This window comes from Tyto alba, unplaced genomic scaffold (assembly GCF_018691265.1).
Source record: "Tyto alba isolate M040663 unplaced genomic scaffold, T.alba_DEE_v4.0 Super-Scaffold_10, whole genome shotgun sequence".
Lineage (NCBI taxonomy): Eukaryota > Metazoa > Chordata > Aves > Strigiformes > Tytonidae > Tyto > Tyto alba.
In genome coordinates this window covers 29,297,737-29,321,715 of record NW_024881262.1, presented here as the reverse complement: position 1 = coordinate 29,321,715, position 23,979 = coordinate 29,297,737, and the positions used below count along the sequence as shown (strand labels likewise).

At 45.7% G+C, this 23,979-nt stretch overlaps 1 protein-coding gene across 2 annotated transcripts; it reads left to right on the top strand.

Annotated features, from left to right (window-relative positions):
- The first annotated feature begins 236 nt into the window (after window positions 1-236).
- ATG4B (autophagy related 4B cysteine peptidase) lies at window positions 237-22,345 on the top strand. Of its 2 annotated transcripts, none has more exons than XM_042796090.1 (13): window positions 237-341; window positions 6,266-6,364; window positions 6,915-6,986; window positions 9,033-9,131; window positions 9,977-10,078; window positions 10,917-10,989; window positions 12,080-12,159; window positions 15,348-15,544; window positions 16,607-16,685; window positions 17,420-17,565; window positions 18,229-18,285; window positions 18,579-18,672; window positions 20,498-22,345. In XM_042796090.1, the coding sequence occupies exons 1-13, from the start codon at window positions 332-334 to the stop codon at window positions 20,569-20,571; spliced, it is 1,182 nt and encodes a 393-aa protein (XP_042652024.1). In that variant the 5' UTR covers window positions 237-331; the 3' UTR covers window positions 20,572-22,345. The 2 variants fall into 2 exon arrangements, with proteins under 2 accessions (XP_042652024.1, XP_042652029.1); XM_042796095.1 differs by having other exon boundaries at window positions 20,397-20,574.
- Window positions 22,346-23,979: the final 1,634 nt, after the last annotated feature.

Below are 23,979 nucleotides of genomic sequence, written 5' to 3'. Positions count from 1 at the left end.
CGTGTCACAGACCGCTCCCACCGGCGTCGTGCGGAACGAGCGGAGCTCTTACGCTCCACCACATCACCTTCCCCAGCCCCGACTCCACTACCGACCCGACAACTCTCCTACCTCCGCTCCGCCTATCCGTACGGAAAAAAATGGCAGCCCCCAGTGCGGGGAGGAAGCCCCTGCGGCGCACCGGATCGGTGATTAGCGCCGCCGACAGCCAATCGCCGCGCAGGCCGGTGGCGAGCGGCGCTCCCATTGGGCGGACGCCGCGCAGGGCGGTGCCGGGGTGTATGTGTCGGAGGGGACGGCCGCGGCCGCAGCCCTCGGTGGGGCCGCCGTCATGGACGCAGGTGGGTGCTGGCCCCTTCCCGCGGCGGAGGGGAGGGGAGGGGTGGCCGCTTCCCTTCTCGGGAGCCCGCGGCACGGCCCGCTGCCCGTTTGAGGTCTGTAGCTTCCCGGGGAGGCCCAGGCCGGGGCGGCCCGCAGCGGCGCGGCCTCCCCCGGCGCTCTGAGGGGCGGCTGCCGGCGGGAGAAGTCGCCCCTCCCCGGCCCCGTTGTCGCTCCGGGGCGCGGCCCTGGAACCGGCGTCCCGGTCTCTGAGGGGGGCGCCCGGCCCGGTTCCCCTCCCCTGCGCGGTGTGGGAGAAGGGGGGCTCCGTTATCGCCGGTGTCTGCCGCTGCAGGCCGGAGCCGGGAGGGAGCCCCGTGGAATGCCCCCTCCTGCCCTTCCCAGCTCGCCTTTTGCCGATTTTCCTGAAAAAAAAAAAAAAAAAAAAAAATTGAGTTTTGGCCGTGTGGCCCGGCCGGAGCTGCCTGGGAAGCGAAGCGGAGGACGCAGGCGGTGGCAGGGCAGCTGACCCTGCGCTGTGCTGAGGGGTAAGGCAACTCGCCTGCTCATCCTGACCCCTCATTGATTTCACTGGGTAAAGTCATTTGCGAAATTTTGTTTTCATACAAGGGGAGAGAAAAAAAAAAAAAAAAGTAGTGTGTTGGGACTTACATCCTTCTAGCCTTCGTGTAGTAGCAGCTTCCATCCACCCTCCGCATAGATAGGTGTTGTTCCATAATAACAAGCGTTTTCCCGTGCCGTGTGGGCTCCGCCTTCGCGTTGGGTGAGCGTGGGGATGCGGAGGGAATCTCTGGTGCTCATCCCTCCGGACTGCTGTCTCCACTTGGTTTTGTCCTTGATGCAGGCGCTGCCGTTGTCAGCGCAGTCGGGTTGACAGCGTCCCGGCTTTCTGCCTGGTGCGTCCTCGCACATCGTTGCGTCCTGTCTCTCCCGCCTGGGAACAAAACACATTCCAGCAAGCGAACTTGCACAACCCGAGCCAGGAGATCTGTTTGCTTTCCCTTTGGGCAAGCGTTGCAAGGCTTAGCAAGGGAAGGAAAACCTCGCTGTGGTAAGCAGGAGGGCTGGATCTCCTCTCTGCAAAGAAGAGGTGGGTCTCTGGGCTTTGGAACAATGAGAGCTCAAGCCCCTTCACGTCCAGCCCTGCTCCTGAGGCAGTCAGTCGGGTACCTGGTGGGCAGACTTTGAACTGTTTGCTCTGGGCCTCCAAGAAAGCGCCACTCTCCAGTTGACTGACTTTCCTCCCTAGCTGTCTCTTAACTCCTCATTGTTGCTTAGATAAGTGGGATTTGTCTTGTTTGAAAGAGTTCAGAGGAAAGAAAAGACTTAATATTTCTTCTGCAAAGGCCAGAAATAAGGATTCAGTCTGTTCTTCAGTTATCTGTTTTCTAGGCATTTTTCAGCAATGAGCTTTATTAGCACAATGAATTTGCCTTCTCTTCTTGACTCTTTTTTGAAATATTCCACATCCAATAGTGTTCTTCCTCTCTGCTCTGCCTTGGGTGATGGACTTTTATCAACCGAGGGAGATGACTGTTGCAGGTACCGCCTGAGAGCTGTTACAGTGTTGAAGATGGTAGCCTCTCTAGAGACTGGGAGAAGCCCAGGAAGCAATTTGTGAAGTGTTGCAAAGCCTGGTTTTCCTTCAATGTGACTTTCCAAATCTCTGCTTCGGTATTTTGTGTAAAAGGTTTTTTGACAAAACATCTATCTAAGCTGTGCAGGCAAACTGTAACCAAGATGATTGATGCTGGAGTGAACATCAGCTGTTTTGCTGTGCAAATCACAGGGAAAATGACTTGCTATATTTCTATTTGAGTCATCAAAGTTTTGACTTGTTATTTGCTTCCCAAAGTTGATAGAAAAACAAATAACGTTGGTTTTGGTAAAGCAGATAAAGTTCTGGGCTGTCAAGGATTTGATGCTTGCCGTGGACATGTATCTTGCCTTCAGCACATTTGCAAACCGACATCACCAGTCAGGGTCTGGTGCCTGGCTGTGCTTCAGTGTTTGTTTATGTGGGAGATTATTACAAGTTGGATTAATGTTTTTAGCTCAGCTTTTTCATTTTACAGCTTAAGAATATAAGAAGGGAGGCAAGATTTTACCCTCTACCCTAATTCTACGTATTGAGACAGTTTTTCTTGGTCTGTGTCAAGATGATGCCATACAGCTTTTCAATAACCTTGCACATACTCACGTTTAGTAAACTGATGTTGAAAGTCACTGATACTGCAGGAACGTGCTGGGTGTCAAGGGCTGGTTCCTTGTGCTCTTGTGATGTGGCCTGTTATCTTATAGATGAATAGATCTAACCACGTGCACAGAAGTGGAAGAGAACTCAAAAGTTCAGGCTTAATTGCGGGTATTTAATGCGGTTTTAGTTTGAATGCCTTTACCTAGGTTGTTTAATATAGGTGTTTTATGTAGTGGCGAGTACAAAGCTTTGCCTTTTCTGTTGGGGCTTTCTAGGGAGGGTGTGGGATGATGTGTTCTGGGACACTGCTGTAGACCCTGTGGAAGGTGTGCCCATGGGGCAGAGACCCAGCCAACCAACCTCACATCATTCACAGCATGCCTGAGTCTCCTGGAAAGCAAGGCTGCCTTTCTGGGGGTGTGCTTTGCAGGGCTGAAACTCAGCTTTTAAGCTATAAATCAGTTGTGTAATGAAAGAAGTTGAGCTATCGTATTTGATGTGCACTTGGATTTTCTGCAGAGGCTGCTGCTCTACTGTTCTGGATGTTCAGAGTTCAGTATTTAAAATAGAATGAGGGCTTCTTGAAGGTGAAGTTTTGGAACACTGCCTGAGAAATTTGCTGATCTCACCCAACTTCTGCGGCTCTAAAAGGAGCATCTTCCAATAGGATTTCTGCTTGGTGAATTTCCAGTTTTATTTATGTTCAGACCCTTCGCCTCTAACTGTAAGAGGGAGAGAAAGACTCCTGTGACACTGTTTTGTACCCTTGCCTGAATTGTTTGAGTCCCACTGGCTCATATTTAGCTCATCTGGGCAATAGCACAATGGGTGTAATTCTGAAAAAGTGCCAGAGCATACGAAGGTAGATGTTTGTAAAGGAAACACTTCACAGCTTCAAGCCTTGTGGGGAGTTTACTGCGCCTGTTAAAATATTATTGATACTAACTGGGAGTGATCACTTGAATTTTCTTCCCTGGGAAGGTAAAACCTTAACTCCCGCATTTAGTGGTTGTGCCTTTTCAGATGGTGGCAAGTATTTTCTTCCAAAAACAACAACATGCTCACTGATGTCTGACTGCATCTTTCAGCTGTGCAGCTGGACATACCAGACCTTTGCATGGAGCCCAGATGTTGGGCATCCAGCTGAAGGACCGCACATCTGGGATTCTCCTCCCACATGTGCCATGTCATGGCACTTGCAGTTTGCAATTTTGAATTTCCTGAATACCCAGCTGGTCTGGCGGGCAACCTGGGGATCCTTCCCACCTGCTGACCCCTTCCTCTCCTAGCTTTGATTGAAGGGAAGAGACTCTAGAAGCCCCTTTCCAGCAGATCCTTGCTGTGAAGCTATCAGTTGCAAATCCTGTGCTTGCTAAGGACCTGGTGCCCTGTAAAATGTGGAGCCAGAGGGTGTGACATTTGAGAACACAAAGAAATATTGCTAGGAAGGAGAAAGTGGGATGATGGGTAGCTTGATAGTTTATGTGTAGCATCCTTGTTTCGGTCATTTTATTTGAGCTATTTGAGACTCTTGACAGAGTTTCATTCGTGGCAAGCTTGAGAACTGACAAAATAAACCACTTGGAGCTTTAAAACTTATCTGAGGACTTCAGTTTTATGTTAAGATTGTAGCTGGTAACACACTGAGTTCTAAATAAACCTAATGACTAGCCTCCCTTTGAGCTGTTAGAATAAACTTGTAATGTCACATCCCAAAGGGAAACTTCTGAAAATTAAGAGAGAAAGTAGAAAGTGATACACACTTGAAAACATCTGCAGAAGTCATGTTGCTTCCTTCTGTGGAAATAAATCTCCAACGCTGAGCAAGAAAGGGGGCAAAGCAAGCCAAGCTATTAGTGAAGATAGACACAGAAAGCATGGGCTGTTGGGGATTTGTAAAGTTTGGCTAGTATACGGTAAAGACATTCTTAATTTCCCTGCTAAAGTTTGTTAGAGGAAAAGACTGCATTAATTTGCTGGAACTTTTCTGCACCAGTAGAATTGGTTTGCTTAGCTTGCTGTTGAGAAGTCACATCACAGGATGAGAATGGGAACATGTGGCCCGTGCTATCTTAAATGTGCCTCAAACAGGCTTTTGACTAATTCACACAAGGAAAATGCTTTAAATCTTTTGAGCTAAGGTTAGGGCTGGAGTCTTAATTCAAACTTTGATTAAGGAGCCTATTTTCATCTCTGTTGCCAGGGTTCCTGCTTAAACAGAGGTTGGTCTTAGTGATGGTGTCTTGCTGCTGCTACTCAAGTATATTCTTTGACATTTGGAATTGGAATTTCAGGTCAGAGAGCCCGGGGCAGAAGGCTGATGAGGTACCTACAGGAGGCCAAAATGTCTTGCATACCTTGTTTGCCCAAGCACAACGTGGAGTATCCTAGATGTCTGGAAGGAGGGGAAGCAGAACCTTGTGGTGACTTTTTGGAGCTGTCGTTGATGCAAATCAGCCAAGTTGTTATTTACTGGTGTACCAGATGAAGCTGAGCAGGGAATGATTGGGAAAAAAGCTCATCTACGAGGGTCTTCTACTTGTGAGAAGGGTGAAGACTGCTACGTAGGCAGCACTGAAGAGCAGCAGCAGGGAAGGAAAAAGTGAGACGTGTACCACAGAGGGTGGTGGCTTTTGCAGAAAGTGGGGCTGAGGTGGTTGTTTAGTCCATTGCCCTGCTTTAAACTCATGTCACGTTACCATAGAATTTATTGATTGCTGCGAGAGATATTGTCAATAGCCACTTTAACAGTTACAGAGCAGTCTGGCTTAGTTCTGCTTTAAATTTTATATAGATGGTTTGTTAAAGAATTGACACCTACAAAATGAGATGGTGCATTTCCAGGTTTCCCAGACCACTTTTAAAGTGCCTTATTTCCAAATATAGACCTAGTGGACCACAGTTCATCCAGCACTCCTCTTCTTCCTTATGCACTCCCTGTGCCTTTTGCAGGAAAGCTTAAGCTGCCCTGATCCGAGGGCAGCCTGTGCTGCTGAGTTGTTCTGTAGTGGCTGGGTGAGAGGATGGATATCAATGCACTGATGGATACCATGTTGTGAAGGGAGCCAGTAAACTAGGCGTAAGGCTTGTCTGTCACCTGTGAACAAGTACATCTCCACACAGCTCTGCGTTCCTCCAGTTTTAGTGTGACATCTGTAAAGGCAGTGCTGCTCCTCAAGCTGCAGGCTGTTTTCAGTGCAGGTGATGACTTCTGCTGGATTCATTGCTTCTTGAGAAGGGACTGACTTGCAGAGCAAGGTTTAGTTCCTGTCTTAAAGCAATCTGTGTTTTTTGTGTTCCACCACCAAAAATTATGTTCTCTGGAAGAAGGATTTTAATCACTTTGCTCACTTGGAAAGAGGACCTCAATATCATTGCTGATGTCATGCATGATGATACCTGTGGTGGGAAACTGAGTGTAGCTGCCAGCTGAAGTCCTAGACGTTTTCTTGGCCGTTTTCTGCACTGGGCATAACGTGGAGCTGACCTAACCTGGAAATCCCTCTGCTTTTCTGCTTGTGGAGCAGCCAGGAGTGAGCTGGGGCTGTGTCAGCTCTCTCTGCCTTCCAAAGTTTGTGGTTGCAGGGGGAGTTGTACCATTTCTTGCCAGCTAGAGCCAGGTGCTCCAAGTTACTCAGCCACAGCAGCTCTGATTCTATACTTTTGTGTGGGTTTTAAAACACAAGGAAAAGCTATGAAAGGTATGTAATTTCTTCTTTCTCTTTCTAGCTACTCTTACCTATGACACTCTCAGGTTCGAATATGAGGACTTCCCTGAGACCAAGGAGCCTGTTTGGATCCTCGGCCGGAAATACAGTGTTTTCACAGGTATTTTGCATGAGCGATGCAACGTGCTTTAACACTGCAGAGCGTTAACTTTGTTAGTGTTATACTTAGCTTTCTGAGCAGCAAGGTGACTGCAAACCTTAAAAGCACACTGCAGAGTCTGTCTGTTTGCTGGCAAAGCATGCAGACCCTAACTGCCATGCTTCTGTCTGGCGATTGCTGCGCACTCTGGAATGTTTTTGTGCAGAAAGTTACTTATAGTAGTTACTGGGACTTGTGTCATGAGGCCAGGATGGTTGAGGCAGGAGGATAGCTCAAGGGAAAGGCAAGAAGATGGTTTACTAATGCTTCCTAATTTCCCTATGGCCATAGTGTCTTTGGGTTGATTGAAGCTATTTTGGGGGAAAAAAAGAAAGGTTCTTCTGCACAGCAGCGCTGTCCCGTTCCTCAGCCAGATTTTGCCTTTCTGGGCCTGCAGACTGTGTGAGGAGCAGAACACTGTTGTTGTTAGGGAAGGTGAGTGGGAGGATGGGTTTAGTTGTGTTTGGTGCTACCCTCATGTGTGTGCCTGTCGATGCTGAAAATTTTTCAGAGAAAGAAGAGATCCTGTTGGATGTGACCTCTCGGCTTTGGTTCACCTACAGAAAGAACTTCCCTGCTATTGGTACGTACTGTGGACAAGTCTAAGTACCTCATGGAAGTGATGATAATCCAGTTATCTCTACCTAATAAAACAGTCTGCACAAGCACAACATTAATGTACTTCATTTATAAGAATCTGAAATGCACTTCATTTAATTGACAGACTTTTTGTTTGTCTGATAATAAGAATTCCTCATCCTTTTCAGTATGAGGGATAGCAGTGATTTTAAAAAGGACACAAAAATGAGTTTGGGAAGCCTACTTAGAAACATCCTTTCTTTGAGCAACATGGGAAGATTTTTGCACTTTGTGTTCATTAGGTCCTACATAAGTGTAACGTGAAATATTATTTAATGATGGTCTTGAGCTTGAAGTGGATTAATATTATGAAAGCTAGAGATACAATACAGAAATTACTGCCTTTGTCCATCTGCTCTAAACTGTTTTTAAGTGCCTGAAGTGGCTGTTAGACACAGGAACTGAGGTAATATGGGGAACATTTCCCAGTGAAGTCAAAGGAGGATGTTTTTGTTCCTTAAGACAACCTGCATGGTCTCTGCTGCGGTTTGGTTTTGTGTACTGGGTGGAAGGTGTATCAGAAGCAGGTAAATGGGATTCCAAGCCCCATCAATATCCCAACTGTCAACGTTGTCCCCAGCGGCCAGTGGGGAAAATGGCTCAGACTTGGAAAAGAGACTTCTTGGTAACTGGTCCTTCTGGCTTTTTCTGTTCTTTCACTACTGGGAAACCCTTACCCTAACAAGCCATGAGACATCTTTGATGCAGTTTAATCCCTTTAAATTCACGGCTGAGAGCCATAGTTAAACATGCGTTTGAAATTGAAGGGTTAGCATGTGTTTATGGCTCACAAATACAATTGGGTTTTCTATGCGAGTTATTAAAGGGCAGGGGCAAAAAGAAATCCCATTTTCTGAGTCATTTCCCATTTACAGCAAAGATACGATTTGCACGTCATACAGTAAATCTTCTCCTTTTTCAGTCTTTCTTCTCCCAGTTATCTCTTTTATTGTTGACCACTTCCCTCTGTGCTTGCCCACTTAAATATTGTAAGATCTTCAAAGAATAAGGGGAATGTCTTGTACTAATTTTGTAAAGCATTATCAGTTGTATATGTTATGAATTTCTGGAAAAATTATAGAAGATAGCTGCTGACTGTCCAGAAGTGAATTAAATAGTTCTTGGGTGATTTTTCTCCCTATGTTTTTTGTACAGAGTGGTTGCATAGGATGGAAAGAAGAAAGCAGTGTTACAAAGAAACTGCTTCTGGCAGCTGTGCTAAGGCGCAGCTGACTGCATGCTTGTGAGACAGCTCACTTGCTGTGGTCACACTAAACTTTTTATCTATGGAGCTTGTAATAATAGCCAGAGCTTCAGTAGAGGAGCAGCAGCTTCCTTTTGAAGTTCTGTCAGGGAAATCCTTCCAGCCTTGAGGCCTTTGTCTCAGACTTTCCAGTGTGAGCTAAATATTCAGCTTATTCTCCAATATTTTGTAGGATGTGGTTTCTTCATTGCTGGAGTGGGGTGGGTTTTTTTTTTTTAGCCTAGCTATCTTGTTCACTTTGGGATCTCATCTACTCATAACTGCTTATTGTCTGGGAATTCCTTGGGACTGATTTGTTTTGCATGATGAGTTGCCTCCTCAAAATGAGGATTACAAGAAGTCACCTGTAACAAGCAGCTCTGTGTATAAATAGGTCTCTGAATTGGGTGGGAGTTTGTAACTAGGCTCAAGGGCTGTTGTGCTCCTGAGAAATTTAGCTCTCTTTCTAGTTGAGTTGTTTGAATTTGCCTTTGAAGTTTTTTTCCCCTTTCAGTTAGTGTTAGAGGGTTTTGGTTGTTTGTTTTTAAAGGATTCCATTAAGTTACTCACTGGTAACTGCATTTTTGTTTCTCAGCCGTGTGTATCTAAGCTAAGGTAGTCCTTATTCCCTGCCTGATTTCTTGGGTGAACCTGCTACCTGTGTGGACTTGCAGTGCTTTCATGTCTTCTCCCTCTTGGCACTCTTTTACTGTTCATTACGTATTTATTTTCTGTCCTCGTTTACAGGAGGAACCGGTCCCACATCCGATACTGGTTGGGGCTGTATGTTGCGGTGTGGTCAGATGATCTTTGCTCAGGCCTTGGTCTGCAGGCATTTGGGAAGAGGTAAACCGGTGCAAAGCCCATACTGACTTCCAGGGCCATGTGTTCCCACAAGTGCAGTACTTGTAAGGACAGCAGATAACAAGGGCACAGCTGGGAATTTCTGAGGGCTCTATAACTTTTTCTTTAGTCTTCTCAAGTTCAGGGCAGTTGAGAGAACAGTCTACTGGAAACCCTCCAGCAGATTTTTCCTTGCTGTCTACAACTCTACACAGGTAGATATAGTTGTACGAGCCTTAAAACAAAGCAGAGCCCTGTAACATGTGAGTTAAATCCACAGAAGCCAAGCACCTAATAGATTTTTCTTGAAAGGTTTTTTATATAACTGAAATTTAAAACAACTTAGTAGATTGATTCTTGTTTATAGTTCAGTTTTATCACAAAGCCCTCACTTACTGAGTATAGTCTCCTCTCCCTGAATACTTCTGTTCTTATGATTGACCCATGCTTGGTCTGTAAGCAGCTATACCAAAGCAATTTTTTGTTGATGGCCTTGAGATGATTTTTATAGTGAGGTCACCTGTTTTTTCCTAGAATATGTAGCTCATGCCTGTTAATGAGAAATTATAATCCTGTTTCCCCTCTGTGGGATAGAGGTACAATTTGTGTTTTCTGATGTTTGTTTATTTGCTTTTCTGTGGGTGATATTGCTTTATTCCAGCTGTGAGAATGCTTTTCTTGTAAAGTTAATCTTTTAGTGTTGGGAATGCCTCGGATGCCTAGTAGTAAGATGGCAATATGAAAATCGGGTCAGTTGATTGATGCACAGGGAAGAGAATTGTAGGTTGCAGCCTCTAGTTGCTAATAAACGTCATGTTTTGTTTCATATATCCCCTTTTCTGTCTTAGACTGGAGGTGGATAAAAGGGAAGAGGCAAATGGATAATTACTTCAATGTTCTTAATGCCTTCATTGACAAAAAAGACAGCTACTACTCCATTCACCAGATAGGTAAGAGTCTGGGTGCTGAACAGTGTGGAGATACTCAGTCTGGGTTTCCCCTGAGTGTAGAACATCACTCTGTTTTACTAACTTAGCAAAAAAAAAAAAAAAAACAAACCCAAAACAAAAACAAACAAAAAAAAAACCACAAAAACAACCCCAAACTAAAACAAGTGGGTCAGGTAGTACATGATACTATACTGCTTGTTTTCAGGCGTGATGTGAAACTGCCACTCTTCATTGTGGATTATGATGGATTGTTCTTTTTGACTCCATTAAGGCCATCACGTTTGCCCAATGCTTTAGGTTGTATTCAGCATCACTTTCCATATCCTAGCTAAGGTGAGAGGAACGCATGTGGTCGCTGTTCTCACTAGGACCTTGTAATATGAGAAGATTGCTGAGCAAAGAAATTCTCAGAAGTAGCAAATGGACTAAGGAAGGATCTCACTTTGGTATAAACTCCCCCGGCAAATAAAAGAGAAGCAGCCTGTTCCAGTTTTTCCTACAGGGTGTGGAGGCACCTATAGCTTCAGCGAACAGAACTTCAGATTGCAGGGGTGGTCTGGTAATCAAACACTGCAAGTAAAATTTCTTCTGAGGCAAAATTGCCTTTTGAATTTTTGTGTTACTGCATTTTGGGGAAAGGATTTGCTGTACAGTCTTCCAGGATATGCTTCTCTCTCCCGTCTACACTAAGATACCCATGAAAGGGTAGATTCTGCTGACTCAAAAACATTTCCAAGTGAGATTTCTTCCATATTAAATACAAACTCTTACTAGGAAGGGACACGGTGTAGGTGAAATTATTTGCTAATTATTTTGGTTTTTTTTTCTTGTGATGCAGCCCAGATGGGAGTTGGAGAGGGAAAATCCATAGGTCAGTGGTATGGACCAAACACAGTCGCACAAGTGCTCAAGTAAGTGCTGTGTTTTTCCTTTATACCTTTTGAATGTCACACAGTGGGGTCATTTGGGTCATAGTACCTCCTTGCTTACAGGTTTCTGCCTGTTGACTGAATGTTTTAATGCTGTTAGCAGGCAACCTGCTTGACCTTATCAACCTCCTTGGGCAGGAACTTAAAAGGACCCCTTCTGTCATTCAGATGCTGGCAGGGTGTGAGAGAAAACAAATTTCAGGACAACCCCCCAAAATCTCTCTCCACGTCCCACAAGTAATGTGCGTGCCACTAGAACTGAGCACAATACTCTGCAGCAGACCAGAAGCAAGTGTCAGGGTAGATGATTGTTGCTGCTGTTTGGATCTCTGCTAGCCTCTGAGTTGCCTCTGCTGACCTGACAACAGTGTCATCATTATCAAAAAGCTGCCAGTGAGCCATCACTAATGCATTAGCTGAGGAAAGCATTAATATTTGCTGCCTGGCTTCCATGGTGACAGGCAGAGGATCACAGCAGTGCTGGAGCATGGACTGCCTTTAACTGAGACACACCGTATTTTGAGAAACATTCTCCCCCCTGTCACCATTCTTCCCTCACTCTGATTACATGAGCAGTTACCTCCTTGGAGTAAGCAAGGATTGCCTAAAAGCACCTTTCCCAGATCAGACCATACGCTGAATTAGTCCAGGATCTGGTATAGGTGATCAGGGGACATGTATGGACAGTAAAAGTTTGGGGGGTTTTGTTTTGTTTTGGTTTTTTTGGTTTTGTTTTTTTTTTTTTTTTTCATTTATTATTATTTTTTATGCTGTCTTGCTTTCTGATAACCAGCAGTTACGGGATTTGAGTTGGAGATTGTATCAGGTCTCTTGTACTTAGTAGCTGCTGAAGGATAAATTCCCAGGTGTGGTCCCATTTGTTTATTCTTCCAGCCATAATAATTAGTGGCAATTAAGTCTACAACTCTAATATGTGTGTAAAAGCATACTTTACAGCGTAACTGGTAAAAGCCAATCTCTTCTAATCCAGTTTATCCCCTCTGATACACCACCATCTTTGTCTTGTAGTTGTAACTAATCCTGGCTTTTTTTTTTTTTAATTTTCCAATAGAAAGCTTGCAACTTTTGATACATGGAGTTCACTGGCAGTACATATAGCCATGGACAACACAGTAGTGATGGAAGAAATCCGTAAGTATCACATGGAGGTGGAATGTGGTATATCCTCCAGCAGCAAGGAGCCAGAAAAAACCTGAAGAGCATACAGTAGTACAACACAACAAGCATGAAGTAAATGTGCTGTCTTAAAGCTGTGGCCAAACATGCTAAAACCAGATGAGAATTGCTGTTCTAGGGCAAGGAAGCCCCTTGTTTGACTTTTGCTTCATCTGATAAAGCCTCTGATTTGGCACTGTGGCCTCTGGATCTGGAGAGAAGGTCTGCTGACCTGCAGGTGGGAGCTGCTTGGAAGGTAGTGTCAAACTTGTTTCTGGCCACAGGAAGCAAGCAGTAAATGGCTGCTTCCTCACCCATATAATGGGGTAGGAATGTCTCTGCTATTTGGCAGAGTAAGAAAACTCAGATTACTGAAGAGGAAAATGAACAAAATTGGTGGGGAAAGAGAAGAAGGGAATCCATCTCTGGAGTGGATCTCCTCATCTTTTAAGGAGTGCTCACTGGTTGATTCTTGTTTGTGTGTTTTTAGGTGGTTTGTTTGTTTTTTTTTTTTTGTTTTCCCCTTGGGGCATCCTGACAGGCTGGCTCTGGAGGGTTTTCATCCCTAGCTTGCTTGCTCAGGCTGTGATGCCGCAGTAACCAAAGCTGAGTGCCTGCATTGCTGGCTGCTGCAGTCCTGTATGATCCTGGCCACACAAGCCTTCCCCTTGCTTGCTTTAGACAAACTCATGAGGCAGTGAGCTTACACAGCACAAAACCATGTTTTCTGCCAGGCTAGTGTTCTGAAACAGCACGTAGAACAGCCCAGGGAGCACTGAAGCTGGTGCAAGGTTACAGGTGAGATTGTGGCAGGCATCATTTAGGATGGCTTCGGCTGCCACGGAGCCAAAACTAATTAACAGGCAAGTTGTCCTGCAAGACAGTTGCTTTACAGGGTCCCATCTTGTCAGGTAGCCTCAACTGAGAAGCCAAGAAACACAGGATCTGATTGAGAAGTGCCAGTCTAACATTAGGTACACGTAGTCCTGCCAAGGTATGTGGTAATGCCCTTGGCTTAAACAAGGGCCAGTGTGAAAACAGAAATTGAATTTATCTTCCATCTTTAGCTTGAAAACATTACTTCTAGAACTGAAGCATGCTGGCTGCAAGCCTTGGGTATTCTGCAGGCTCTTCTCTGTGTGCCACTGTCTCTTCAGCACTGGCACTGCTTCAAGTAATGTGTCCATACAGCTTGTAATGTGCAGGGGGTGTTTGTTTATTTTGCTCAAATGTGAATCATAATGTACCCATTCAGGGCCTGAAAATCACTGTATTGAGTGGGTCTGATGTGTTGGATGTCTGTAGGTATGTGTTATATATCTTGTGCCCCAAACATCTGTCGATAGTGAAGCATTCAGAAGTTAATGCTGTTTCACACATCTGTTAAATTCGGTCACTAAGGTTCGTAGGAAATGTCTTTTGCTACAGCAGTGAAGAAACATCCGTCTGCATCCCTTTTGAGTCAGCCTGTTGTATCAGGAAGGGGATCTTAGTCGGGTGCATCAGAAAGGTGGTGATAAACCAAGACAGTAAAAGCAGCACCTGACAGCAGCAGCTGCAGCAGGAGATGTGTTGTGTCAAATCTGTTGGAATACGTTTGCCGTAAATTGTTTGGAGCCAGCTGGGAAGCTTTAGGCAAGTTCTGCTGTGCCGTGGCACCATGGCACTGCAAAGCCAGCCAAAAAAGCAGGGTGAATTTGGTCTGTGCCAAGCTCCCTATTGCTTAAACTTGGGTTAAATATGTTCATATCACAGCGCAGAATTGCCACTTGCTTTGCCTGATGAGGAAACCTGCAGTGGTACCCCATTCAGCAACAGCCCTCGCTTGGCAGCTGATTTCAGATCATCAGAACAGGCAGGCCACTGCAACAAAAAAAACCCCCATGATCTTTACTGTTTTAACAGGATAAATCACTGTGAATAATGACTTCCAATTTTCTCAGGACCCCTGATAAGTGTAATATGTCAGTGCATGAGAGATGCACGTGTACCCCTCCCTTGAGGGACAATACAGGAAGCAACTGCAAACTCTTCAGTGGAAGTTGTCTCTCACACTGAGGCTTTAGATCAAAGTCCTGTTTCTTCTAACCTTGGCTGTGACATTCTCGTTCAGCTGGGTTTGAAGCTTTTAGCAGTGAGCAGACACCCTGCTGAAATGGCTGGTTATGAAGGTGTTTGTTTACACTGCGTCCTACCTGTTAGAGTGTCATGGCATTCTGTTTAGGCCAGAAATAAATTAAATGGGCCTCTGGCATTTTGTCTAATCACCTTGGCTTCATGATTAAAGTGCTGTGGGTTTCTTTGGGGATTGTTTTTTTTTTCTTCACACACTTGGCAAGTAATGAAATTGGCCAGTGAGACAGGTAGGCTTGGAGATGTTTCTGTGCCAGAATTTACATAACCTGGTTGCATTACAGCCCGGCTGTGTGTTTGTCAAGCCTGTAGAATGAGAATGCGTAGCGCTTATGTCATGCATGTGCCCCGAGGAGTTTTACTGCCCCATATGTTACAGGCAAAGGTCATGCTGAAATTGCAGAGTATAATGATCATCCTGCTTTAGGTCTCTAAAGTAGCTTCTGAATGATCGCAAATAAAATTTGTGAAGGCTTTAGTGAGCTTCAGGAAACTTACTACTACTCTAGACAGACACCACGTTTGTAGCTTGTTACAGCACTAATTATGGGTGAATATTTCCTGTTTTAAGCCATAACGCTTTCCTCATTCAGTTCAACTGTCATCATATCCTCCATGAACTCCTCGGAAGTTGAACACTCCTGATTTTACTCTTTGTGCCTACACACTTCCTGAATTCAGGACCTCCTAATCAACTCATTCAACCTTTTTGGCACAGGCTGTTGCTTAGCTGCTTACCTGCTGGAAGAATTTGCATTTTAACGTCCCACCAGATGGTGGCTGTGAGTACAGCATGCTTTGGCATAATCTTGATGTAAGTGTAGATGAAATGCTGAGCCCAGCCAGAAGCCCTGCAGGGAGCATATGCATCACATGATCCCAGCACTGGACCTCTTTAAGTTTTTCTTTTTATTAAGTGCTGTCAGCTTTTAGTAAATAGCAATTGTTGATCGGATTGTTGAATAGAATTACTCAAAGTCTAGAAACGGAGGTTATTTCTGATGCTTTCTGCTCATGTTCCCTTTCTGTAGGGCGGTTGTGCCAGTCCAACTTCCCGTGTGCTGGAGCTGCAGCATGCCCTGCTGTGGAGTCAGACGTACTCTATAACGGGTACCCAGAGGAAGCAGGGGTTAGAGATAGGCTCTCACTGTGGAAACCATTGGTGCTGCTGATACCTCTCCGCCTTGGGCTCACAGAGATCAATGAAGCCTATATTGAAACACTAAAGGTAGGGGATCTGGACCTGAATTCCTGGTGTTCTGATGCTTAAGGACCCTGTTGTCAATTAAGTAATTTCTGGAATTTGGTTTTGGGGCAAAAGTACTTGAAGTAATTGTCCTGTCTGCAAAAAAAAAACCTGTGTTTAGAGACAATCCTTGTCAGCGGCCAGGATATGGGTTCTTGCAGGCTGTAGTCAGGAAAATGTGTGGGAGTTTTGGGGGGGTAGGAGCTTTTTTGGTTGTTGTTTATTTTTGGGGGTTTGGTGTGGGTTTTTTTTTTTTTTTTTTTTTTTTTTTTGAATCTTACTTCACAACTTTAATCTCAGTCTCTTGTTGTGTTTAAATGGTATCAACCTGCTGAAGCATTTGTTCAGCACAACTGCTGTGCTTGGTGGCAGCCTGAGCATCAATGAATGTAGTGTTGTAAACTCCCTGGGGCTCTGATGCCAGAACTTGTACTGCAAACTGAGGCTAGAAGCTGGCAGATGGTTGCAGGTCGGAGTATCAGGAGGCCGCAGAATTTAGGGTATGCAGAGTACATGTGCAAGACAGGGTGGACTTTATCTTGTCCTAATGCTAGGCTCTGAGCTGCATGGGTAAGAGAGCTCCAAATTCATGTGAGGTTACTTGCCCTTAACTCAATAGAAGGTGCCTGGATACTGCAGCTGGATAAGAAACTCGAACTGTTTCTTGAATGATCATTCCCTCCCAAGAGCACTATTGCAACCTCATGACAGCTCCAGGGGATCTTACCACTGACTGCAGCAGAGCGAGGACTTGCTCAGACTGGGTCCTGGAGTAGCGCTGCTTCTTCCATTTGGTCCCACCTGTGTGTTGCTGTCAGCAGTTAAAAGTGGTTTTGAGCTGCTTCTGTGTTCCTTGAAGGCCCTGTGTTGCAGCCTTCAGCCTTCCTGATGGAGCTTCTCTCCAGAAATGGCTGTTCCTGCTGCTAGAGTTGCTGATTTTCAGTGTCCCCGTCTCCCTCCCAGTGCATTTTTGGATGTTTGCCTTTGTTGCCACCTGCTGTCTCACTGTCTGTCAGCTGTGTGTTTTCTGTATTGCTTTTCTAGCACTGCTTCATGATGCCCCAGTCCCTGGGAGTGATCGGAGGGAAACCAAACAGTGCTCACTACTTCATTGGCTATGTAGGTGAGTGCCCAGAGTACTGCAAAGACTTTCCAAGCATCTCCCGCAAGCTAAAAAATGCTTGAGCAGTACAGCTCTCCTCCTTGGTCTGTTGTGCATGCTGCAGGGTTCTTCTTTCCTGCTGGAAGCGTGAAAGTCTGCTGTGGACTGAACCTTTTTGCAAGGACCTGAGTGATGTAGCTTTAAACAGTAGCCGCAGTATGGACTGTGTAATGCTAAGTCCTGCGTGTAAAGAGATGTGCACAGAGACCTCCTCCTACGTTCAGAGCTGACCCTCCCTTTAGGGGCTTGGCTGGATTTAGCTGTCCTTTAGTTGTCCCCTTCCTGAAACCCTACAAACTGTTGTCCTTTTACATTTCTCTTCCCTTTGATTTTTCTCTCTCTGCCTGAGACCTCAAGCTGGTTGTGCTGTGGATTTCAGGGGCCTACCTGAGTTTATACAGGACCCTGAAAGGCATGTGCAGGAACAGTATCCAAATAGTGCCTGTGCCCTGATGCCAGGGTGTCGCTGTGGAGTGGCCACTGTGGTTCTGCTGGCAGCTGGCTCTTTGCCTGGATGAGAAGCATTTGGGAAAGTGGCTGAAAGCAAGTTGGCCCTAGAACGTGGGTTCCGTTGTGGGGTTGTGAGAGCTGGCTCTGTCATGGCTCTTCCTCCTCTTTCTCTCACCGTTTGCTTCTTAGAAGACCAGCTTCTGGCATGGTTCTTCCTGTTGATGTCTCCTTGCCTGTCTGTCCAGGTGAGGAACTCATTTACCTGGATCCCCACACGACGCAGCCTGCAGTGGAGCCCAATGACAGCGGCTGTCTCCCCGATGAAAGCTTCCACTGCCAGCACCCTCCCTGCAGAATGAGCATCGCTGAGCTCGACCCCTCCATTGCAGTGGTGTGTTCCTGCTGCTTGTGGCCGACCACTCGGAGGAGCCGTGTTGTGGTCCCTCTGTTTCACAGCTGTCCCTTTCCCCAGGGAACCGGCACAGGCACTGGGGATGGGTTGGGCACTCTACAGGCATGCTGTGCTCTGGGCAAGTGCTGCTGTGGGTTTCAGAAATGTTGGTAAAGAAGATCTTTATGCAGAAAGTGGTTTGATACAGCAAAGTCACCCTTGCATGGCAATTAAATGCCATTCCTCACAGGGCAGTGTCCTTCTCTCAGGTTCAGTTTGGGCTTTGTTTCCTGCCTTTTGCTGGGCAGGTATGAATCCATTCCTGAATCCATATTATGATTCAATGTGGTTTGTTTTCTGTTGAACCTGAGACGCCTGCCCTTTGTTTCCATGTGGGTTGTTTCTGCCCTGTTTTCCTTCTGCAGTAAAGCAGACCATTCCACTGATGATTTCAGTACTTGGATAGTCTGGTCACGTCCAGTGTACCGGGAGGGTTCAGTTTAACAGGGCAGTGTAAGCCACAGTTTAAAAGCAAGGCAGTTAGGTGTTGTAACTGCTTGCAGTCCTGGTCACGTTGCTCATTGTTAATACAAGGCCTTAAGACTGAAGTGATCAATCTGCAATATATGAAGATAAATTCTTTTTTTTTTTTTTTTTTCCCAGGGCTTTTTCTGCAACACAGAGGAGGACTTTAATGATTGGTGCCAGCAAATCAAAAAGGTTTGTGTTTATATCACCAGGAAAGGAAGGTACAACATTGTCTTGTTTCCAAACGGCTGCACGGAGACCATGTTCTCTGCAGCATGATCACATTTTAAAGCATACGAAAACAGTTTATTAAGCTATGAAAAAGAGCATAGCTCTGAAATTCTGTTGACGATATGAGCCAAAGATTTGAGAAACTTTTTTTTCAGCTGCAATGAAGTCCCAACAGATCGTTATTACCCCTTAAAGACCTAGAGCACCTTGAGTACAGACTTGTTGGTTCTCATGGCTCTATTCTTGCTCCACAGCTGTCCCTGGTAAGAGGAGCGCTGCCAATGTTTGAGCTGGTTGAACGCCAGCCGTCACATTTCTCCAACCCCGATGTCCTGAATCTCACACCAGGTGAGGCCATGCAGGGAAGCAGAGCTAAGGGTGAGCTGGTCCCTTTGGTTTTCTGGAAATTGTATGGAATTGCCGTGACTTCTAGTATGTTCCTGTTCCACCTGGAGTTTGATCTGGAGCTCTTAGGTCAATTGGTCTAGTTCTTTGGCTTTCAACTAGTGGTTTGCAGATCACACGAGTGTCTCAGGATGATTTTTAGAAAGAGTTTGTGAATGGTGATGATGACTGAGGGGAAGAAAAAACAAGTTCACAGGCTGTCCACAGCAGCGTGAATCTATGATTTGTAAAGGTATGCTTGAAGGAATCAAAAGGGTCCACTGAAAAGGCTGAAAACTGAGTCTCTAGGTAATGAAAATTGTCAGACAGGGGTGGTCAGACTTAGTTCCAGTGTAAGGCACTCCCTCCTTGTGCATCTGTCTCTACCAATGCAAAAAGGAACAAGTGCTGGGCAGTATCTTAGCTGTCAGGCTCTGCTTATCACGTTAATAGCGTGCACAAACATTGCAGAAGATAAAGGGCCATTGATGGCTTCTGCCAAGAGGAGTGACTATGCGTGGACAAACTTAACCTGTCACCAGGCATTGGACTGTGTCCTGTCACTTGCAGCCACCACCCTGTGCTTCCTTGCTATCTCTCCCTTAGCATGAACTTTCAAAGCCTTTCTTGTCTCACTGTCCTTTTATGTAAGAATGCTCCATTCCCTTAAACTGTCAATTGATCCTTGCCTGTATTAAATTGTCCCTAATTGTTGCCTTTCTTACTTTTGAAAATATTTTTGTAATGGCCTACTTGTTCTCCCTCTTCCCTAGCTTGTAGAGCTTCTCCTATCTTCTGTGGTCATTCTGTTTCTCTTACTGCTTCTACTGAGGGGTAGGACTGTAATTGTACTTCCATGACTGTCCAGCGCCTTGTCCCTATTTTCCTCAGCTGGTTGGGTTCTCTGCTATGTTACTTAAGTGAAGGGGGCTACTCCTCTGAGGAGCACCTCTGGAAGTTGTGCTGCCAACACTCGTGGGCACTGCAGTTTGCTCAAAAACAGTGACACTAGTCATTTGCACGCTACTGTGGGATTAAAGCTTGTCACAAGATGTTCAAGGTGGGTCTCCAGCTTTTCACTTCTCTGGCCCCAACCATCAGTTACTGCAGTTTAGCTTTTGGCTGGCTGTTCTGCCAAGTCCAGTGAGTGCTTTCTTGAAACCTGAGTCTGTCCTTTCCTTCTCCAGTTTGCCTGCATGTTCTCACCTGAATTCCCCCCCATGGTAAAGTTGATTCCTCTTAAGGTATGTGCTCCCTCCTCACCATAGAGTTGGAAGGATGGGCAGGAGGGATCAAGTACATGTCCATTTTGTGAGGAAAGGTAATTACTAATTGCTTTTGGGAAAGCACGTGTTGGGTAATTACATTCCCCAGTAGTTGGATCAGAGGAAACTATAGCAGAAAACAAGTCTCTAATACGTGGGGGGGAAAAAAATGTTCTCGTATCACTTAATTGGGCCAGAAATCTTCATTAGTCCAGACCTGGGCAAGTTTTCCTATTTTGATCCTCTTGAGGCAGAACAGTCTCCTGCTAATACAGAGCTGCTGCACAGGAAGGTGGTACAAAACAGTCACAGCACAGAATTGCACCGTGCCAGGGCTGTGAAACATGGCCTACCTTCTGCACACCGTATAATTCTCTCCAGTGCATTTTCCATGCTACTGACATGTTCTCATCCCTCCTCCAGGCACCTGACTCTCCAATTCTGCTGCCCCCCAGCTGCTGGTCTCCCTGGTGCTGAGCACTCAGTGCGTCCCATGGAGGTAGTGCTTTCTTTTTCTCTTGCAGACTCCTCTGATGCCGACAGATTGGAAAGATTCTTTGACTCGGAAGATGAAGACTTCGAAATCCTGTCCCTTTGAAAACAAATAGGAAACTGACTCTGCAAATTTGTGTTATGTGTGGGGAGAAGGGGGGGGAGGGAAGCTCCTTCGAGAGCCTGGGGCTACCGGTTTTCATAGGCGCTTGCTGCCATCCCCGCCTCTTGCCCATCCTGGCATTCTGTGCAGCCTCGGAGTGGAGCGCGCATTGTCTGCGTTGGGATGAAGAACCAAGTGGGTGTTACAGCTTTACTGGCTGGAGTCGGAATTTCTCAGCAGAAAACAGTTGCTGGAAGTGGATGCAGTGGTGCTTAGGAGTTCAAAGCCTATCTGTTACATCAGCAGGTCAGTTGGCCTTCTGGGGGGAGGCACAGAAATCATTAGAGCTCTAAATCCTTCCACGGGGACCCCCCTCTGAAGCTTTAATAGAGCCACCGTCATTTAGCAGGTGAAATGTACAGTTAATTCCTTCAGCAGCTTCTCTTCTCACTGGCCAACTTGGACTGCAGCTCACAACGCAAATGAACAGCAGACATGTCCCAAGACGACAGCTGTGAAGCCCCTGGAGTGCAGGCGGCCAGGCTTCCTACAGTACAACTCCTGTTCATGCTTTGCCGCACACAGCACTTCCCCCCCAGGTGTAGTATGCCTCTCCTGCTCACATCCTATGAAAAGCAAGTTGGGAGAACTTAAAAGTCACTAATAATTCAATAAGCGAAAAGCTGGCTGGGCAAGTGTGGAGCAGACCCATGTTGCTGGGGAGGAACATCCCAATCTTGGTTTAAATAACAGCAGAAAGAATGGAAGAACAGAAAGTGTGCGTGTTGTTGCTCGGTGAGTCGATAAAGCATTGTGCTGCTTCGATGGATTAATCTCTACAGCAAGTATCTTCAGGAAATCTGCTTGGAGCAGAGAACTGGATTCCATAGCCTGGGGTGTGGGGAGGAAGTCCACAAAGCTAGAGGAGGTGAAACAGGACAACTAGATCTGCCAGTCGTGTGCCTGTGCCCCAGCGTGCTGGCATGGCATCTAGGGAGTTCATCCTGTCAGTACCAAAAATGTGAGCTCTAAAATTCTTCAAGGTGTCCTCGGTGCGTCGTTCAGCAGTTCCTCCAACTACTTCTGTTAGACATTCCCTTTCTAAATCAGAAGAGGTGCCTGAAGGTTGAGTAGGCTTCCTAGCTGCATTGGTACCTTTCCTTTTATCTTCTGCCAGCTCCCCCTCCCTTGCACAGTACGCACAAAGGTACTGTAGGAGCTAACCCGGAGAAAGACATGTCAAGTAATCATCCCAAAGAGGGCAGTAAGGACAGAATGCCTTGGGAAGGTCCACTTATACTGGAAATTTGAGCTACTTTAAAATGATAGCTCTGCCTGGGGCCCTTCTCTGCACAGAATTCAGGGAAAGGTAAACCGTGGAGAGCTGTCTTAATACAAACTGCAGCAGAAGTTGCTGAAGTAGTTTCCTTCAGGCATGCTGCAGATTGCAAACCCGTTTACAAGGCTTTCTTTGGTGCAATTTAGGATTGGAACCTGTCAGTTGATGCTTTTGTGCCCAAGGGTGGTGACAGCTGGCTAGAAATGACCCATTTCCCCCGTGACTGACCTACTGATGCTCTCACTGTCCCCGTGCTATCCAAAAGCAGAGGTTTGAACTGGGAACCACAATGCTTCTCTCACAAAATTATTATTTGCTGCTTTCTGCCTGCTTCTCCTCTTCTCTCTTGTAGTTAGGGGAAGAGGCAGCAGAGGAAGTGGGGCTGTGCTCCATTCATCTGCTTTCAATTTGTATCTGAATAAACAGATCTAAAATCTTTGCCTGTCCTGATGTTCTTGCACATAAATTGAAAGTGGTGGGGCGTGGTAGCCCTGCAGTGCAGTTGGGAATGCTGTTAAAATCATTGCAGTTTTTACCTGTTAGGGCAATGAAGGCAGATGGGAGCAAAAGGTGAACCATGTGCAACGGTGACTTTATCTTCCTTTTGGTGTATCTGACAGAATAGAGGCTGGCTGCTTGGGACTGTCAGGTCCATGTTCCTGCCCCGGGGGGGTGAGCACCTGCAGACAGGCTGGCAGAAAAGGAAAAAAACACTTCTGTTGGAATTCTGCTACTTTGATTTTAAGCAGCACAGCATCCTTCTGCTTCTAAAACAACGTAAGCCCTTCCAAGACAGGACGTGTTTTTTTTGGTGAGTCTCTGCTACGTGTGCTTTTTAGGGGAAAGAGCCAAACATTCACTCTAAAGTTTTTGCATTGGTAGGTGGGAAGTTAAACTTGTTTCCTTTAAGACCGTATGCCTGCTGTTTAGCTATTTAACTGACAGCTTTTTGTAGCATCAGTTTCCAGCTAGCCTTTTAAACACCAGCTCTGCTGTAGTAAATGTTACAGAAGTCAGTGTAGTCAGTGCAATAACCATTTATCCTGTTTTGCTGTGCAACAGCAGGACACAGTGCTTGAATCAGAAAGCTGTACCCTCTGTTGCCATTTTAAGATCCTTTTTGTTGAGAGCTAGTCACTTGGGACACATCTCCCTCTTGATTTGTACATGAGAGTTACTGTTTATTTCACATTCATGCTTTTATGGTCAAAGACAGCTCAGCCAAACAAGATTTTACCTGAGTGTTAAAGCAACCCCAATAACAGAACTAAGCGCAGCTTGCTTAGATTTTTTTTTTTTTTTTTAGTAGGTATTTCTGGCTTTTCACTCAAGAGCTTAAAGTTACTATGAATTAAATGACTTCTCTGTGTGTCATCTTCCAGTGTTGCTGGAAGGGCCTTTCAGTGTTACAGGTACTCACCTCCTTTGCCAGGAGTTTCTGCTACCAAGTGCTGTGCAGCTATAGAGGGAAGGCAGCAGCTGTTTCCATTTAGCTGATGCTTGCATTGGCAAATTTGCTTTAAATATTTACCTTCCTCTCCCTGCTAGTGGATCGATTCAATCTGCCTCACTCTCTAAGAGTTAGAGCAGGATTTAGTCTCTGTAGGGCCAGCCTGGAGATCAGTCCAGTCCACACTGCTAGAAGGCGAGTTAACTGTCCAGCAGATATATAGACATTAACTCTCCTGGTCATCCCCTTATCCTAGTGCACCTTGCAAATTACTCTATTTAACGTTCCAGTTTATTATATTCATAGCTGATCTGGTTTGGCAGCCTGTGCCGGGCTGTTTAAATTGCACTGGGGTCTGTGTAGGAGTCACAGCTGATTATTCCTCTGATCTTGGCCACAGGAATAACTTGACCAGTAATTTATGTGCCACTCACCCTTAAAATTGGCCTTGCTATGAGCTAATAAATCTATTTCAGCCTCTTACCTGCTCATAGCTGTTCAGCTTCTGTATTGTTCTCACGGAAGAGCTGCAGGAGCAGACTTCAATTCACCTCTCCCTTCCTTCCACAGCTCTATCAAACTGTTTTCCCCGATTTCAGTGCCTGAACTGCAGCACCTTCAC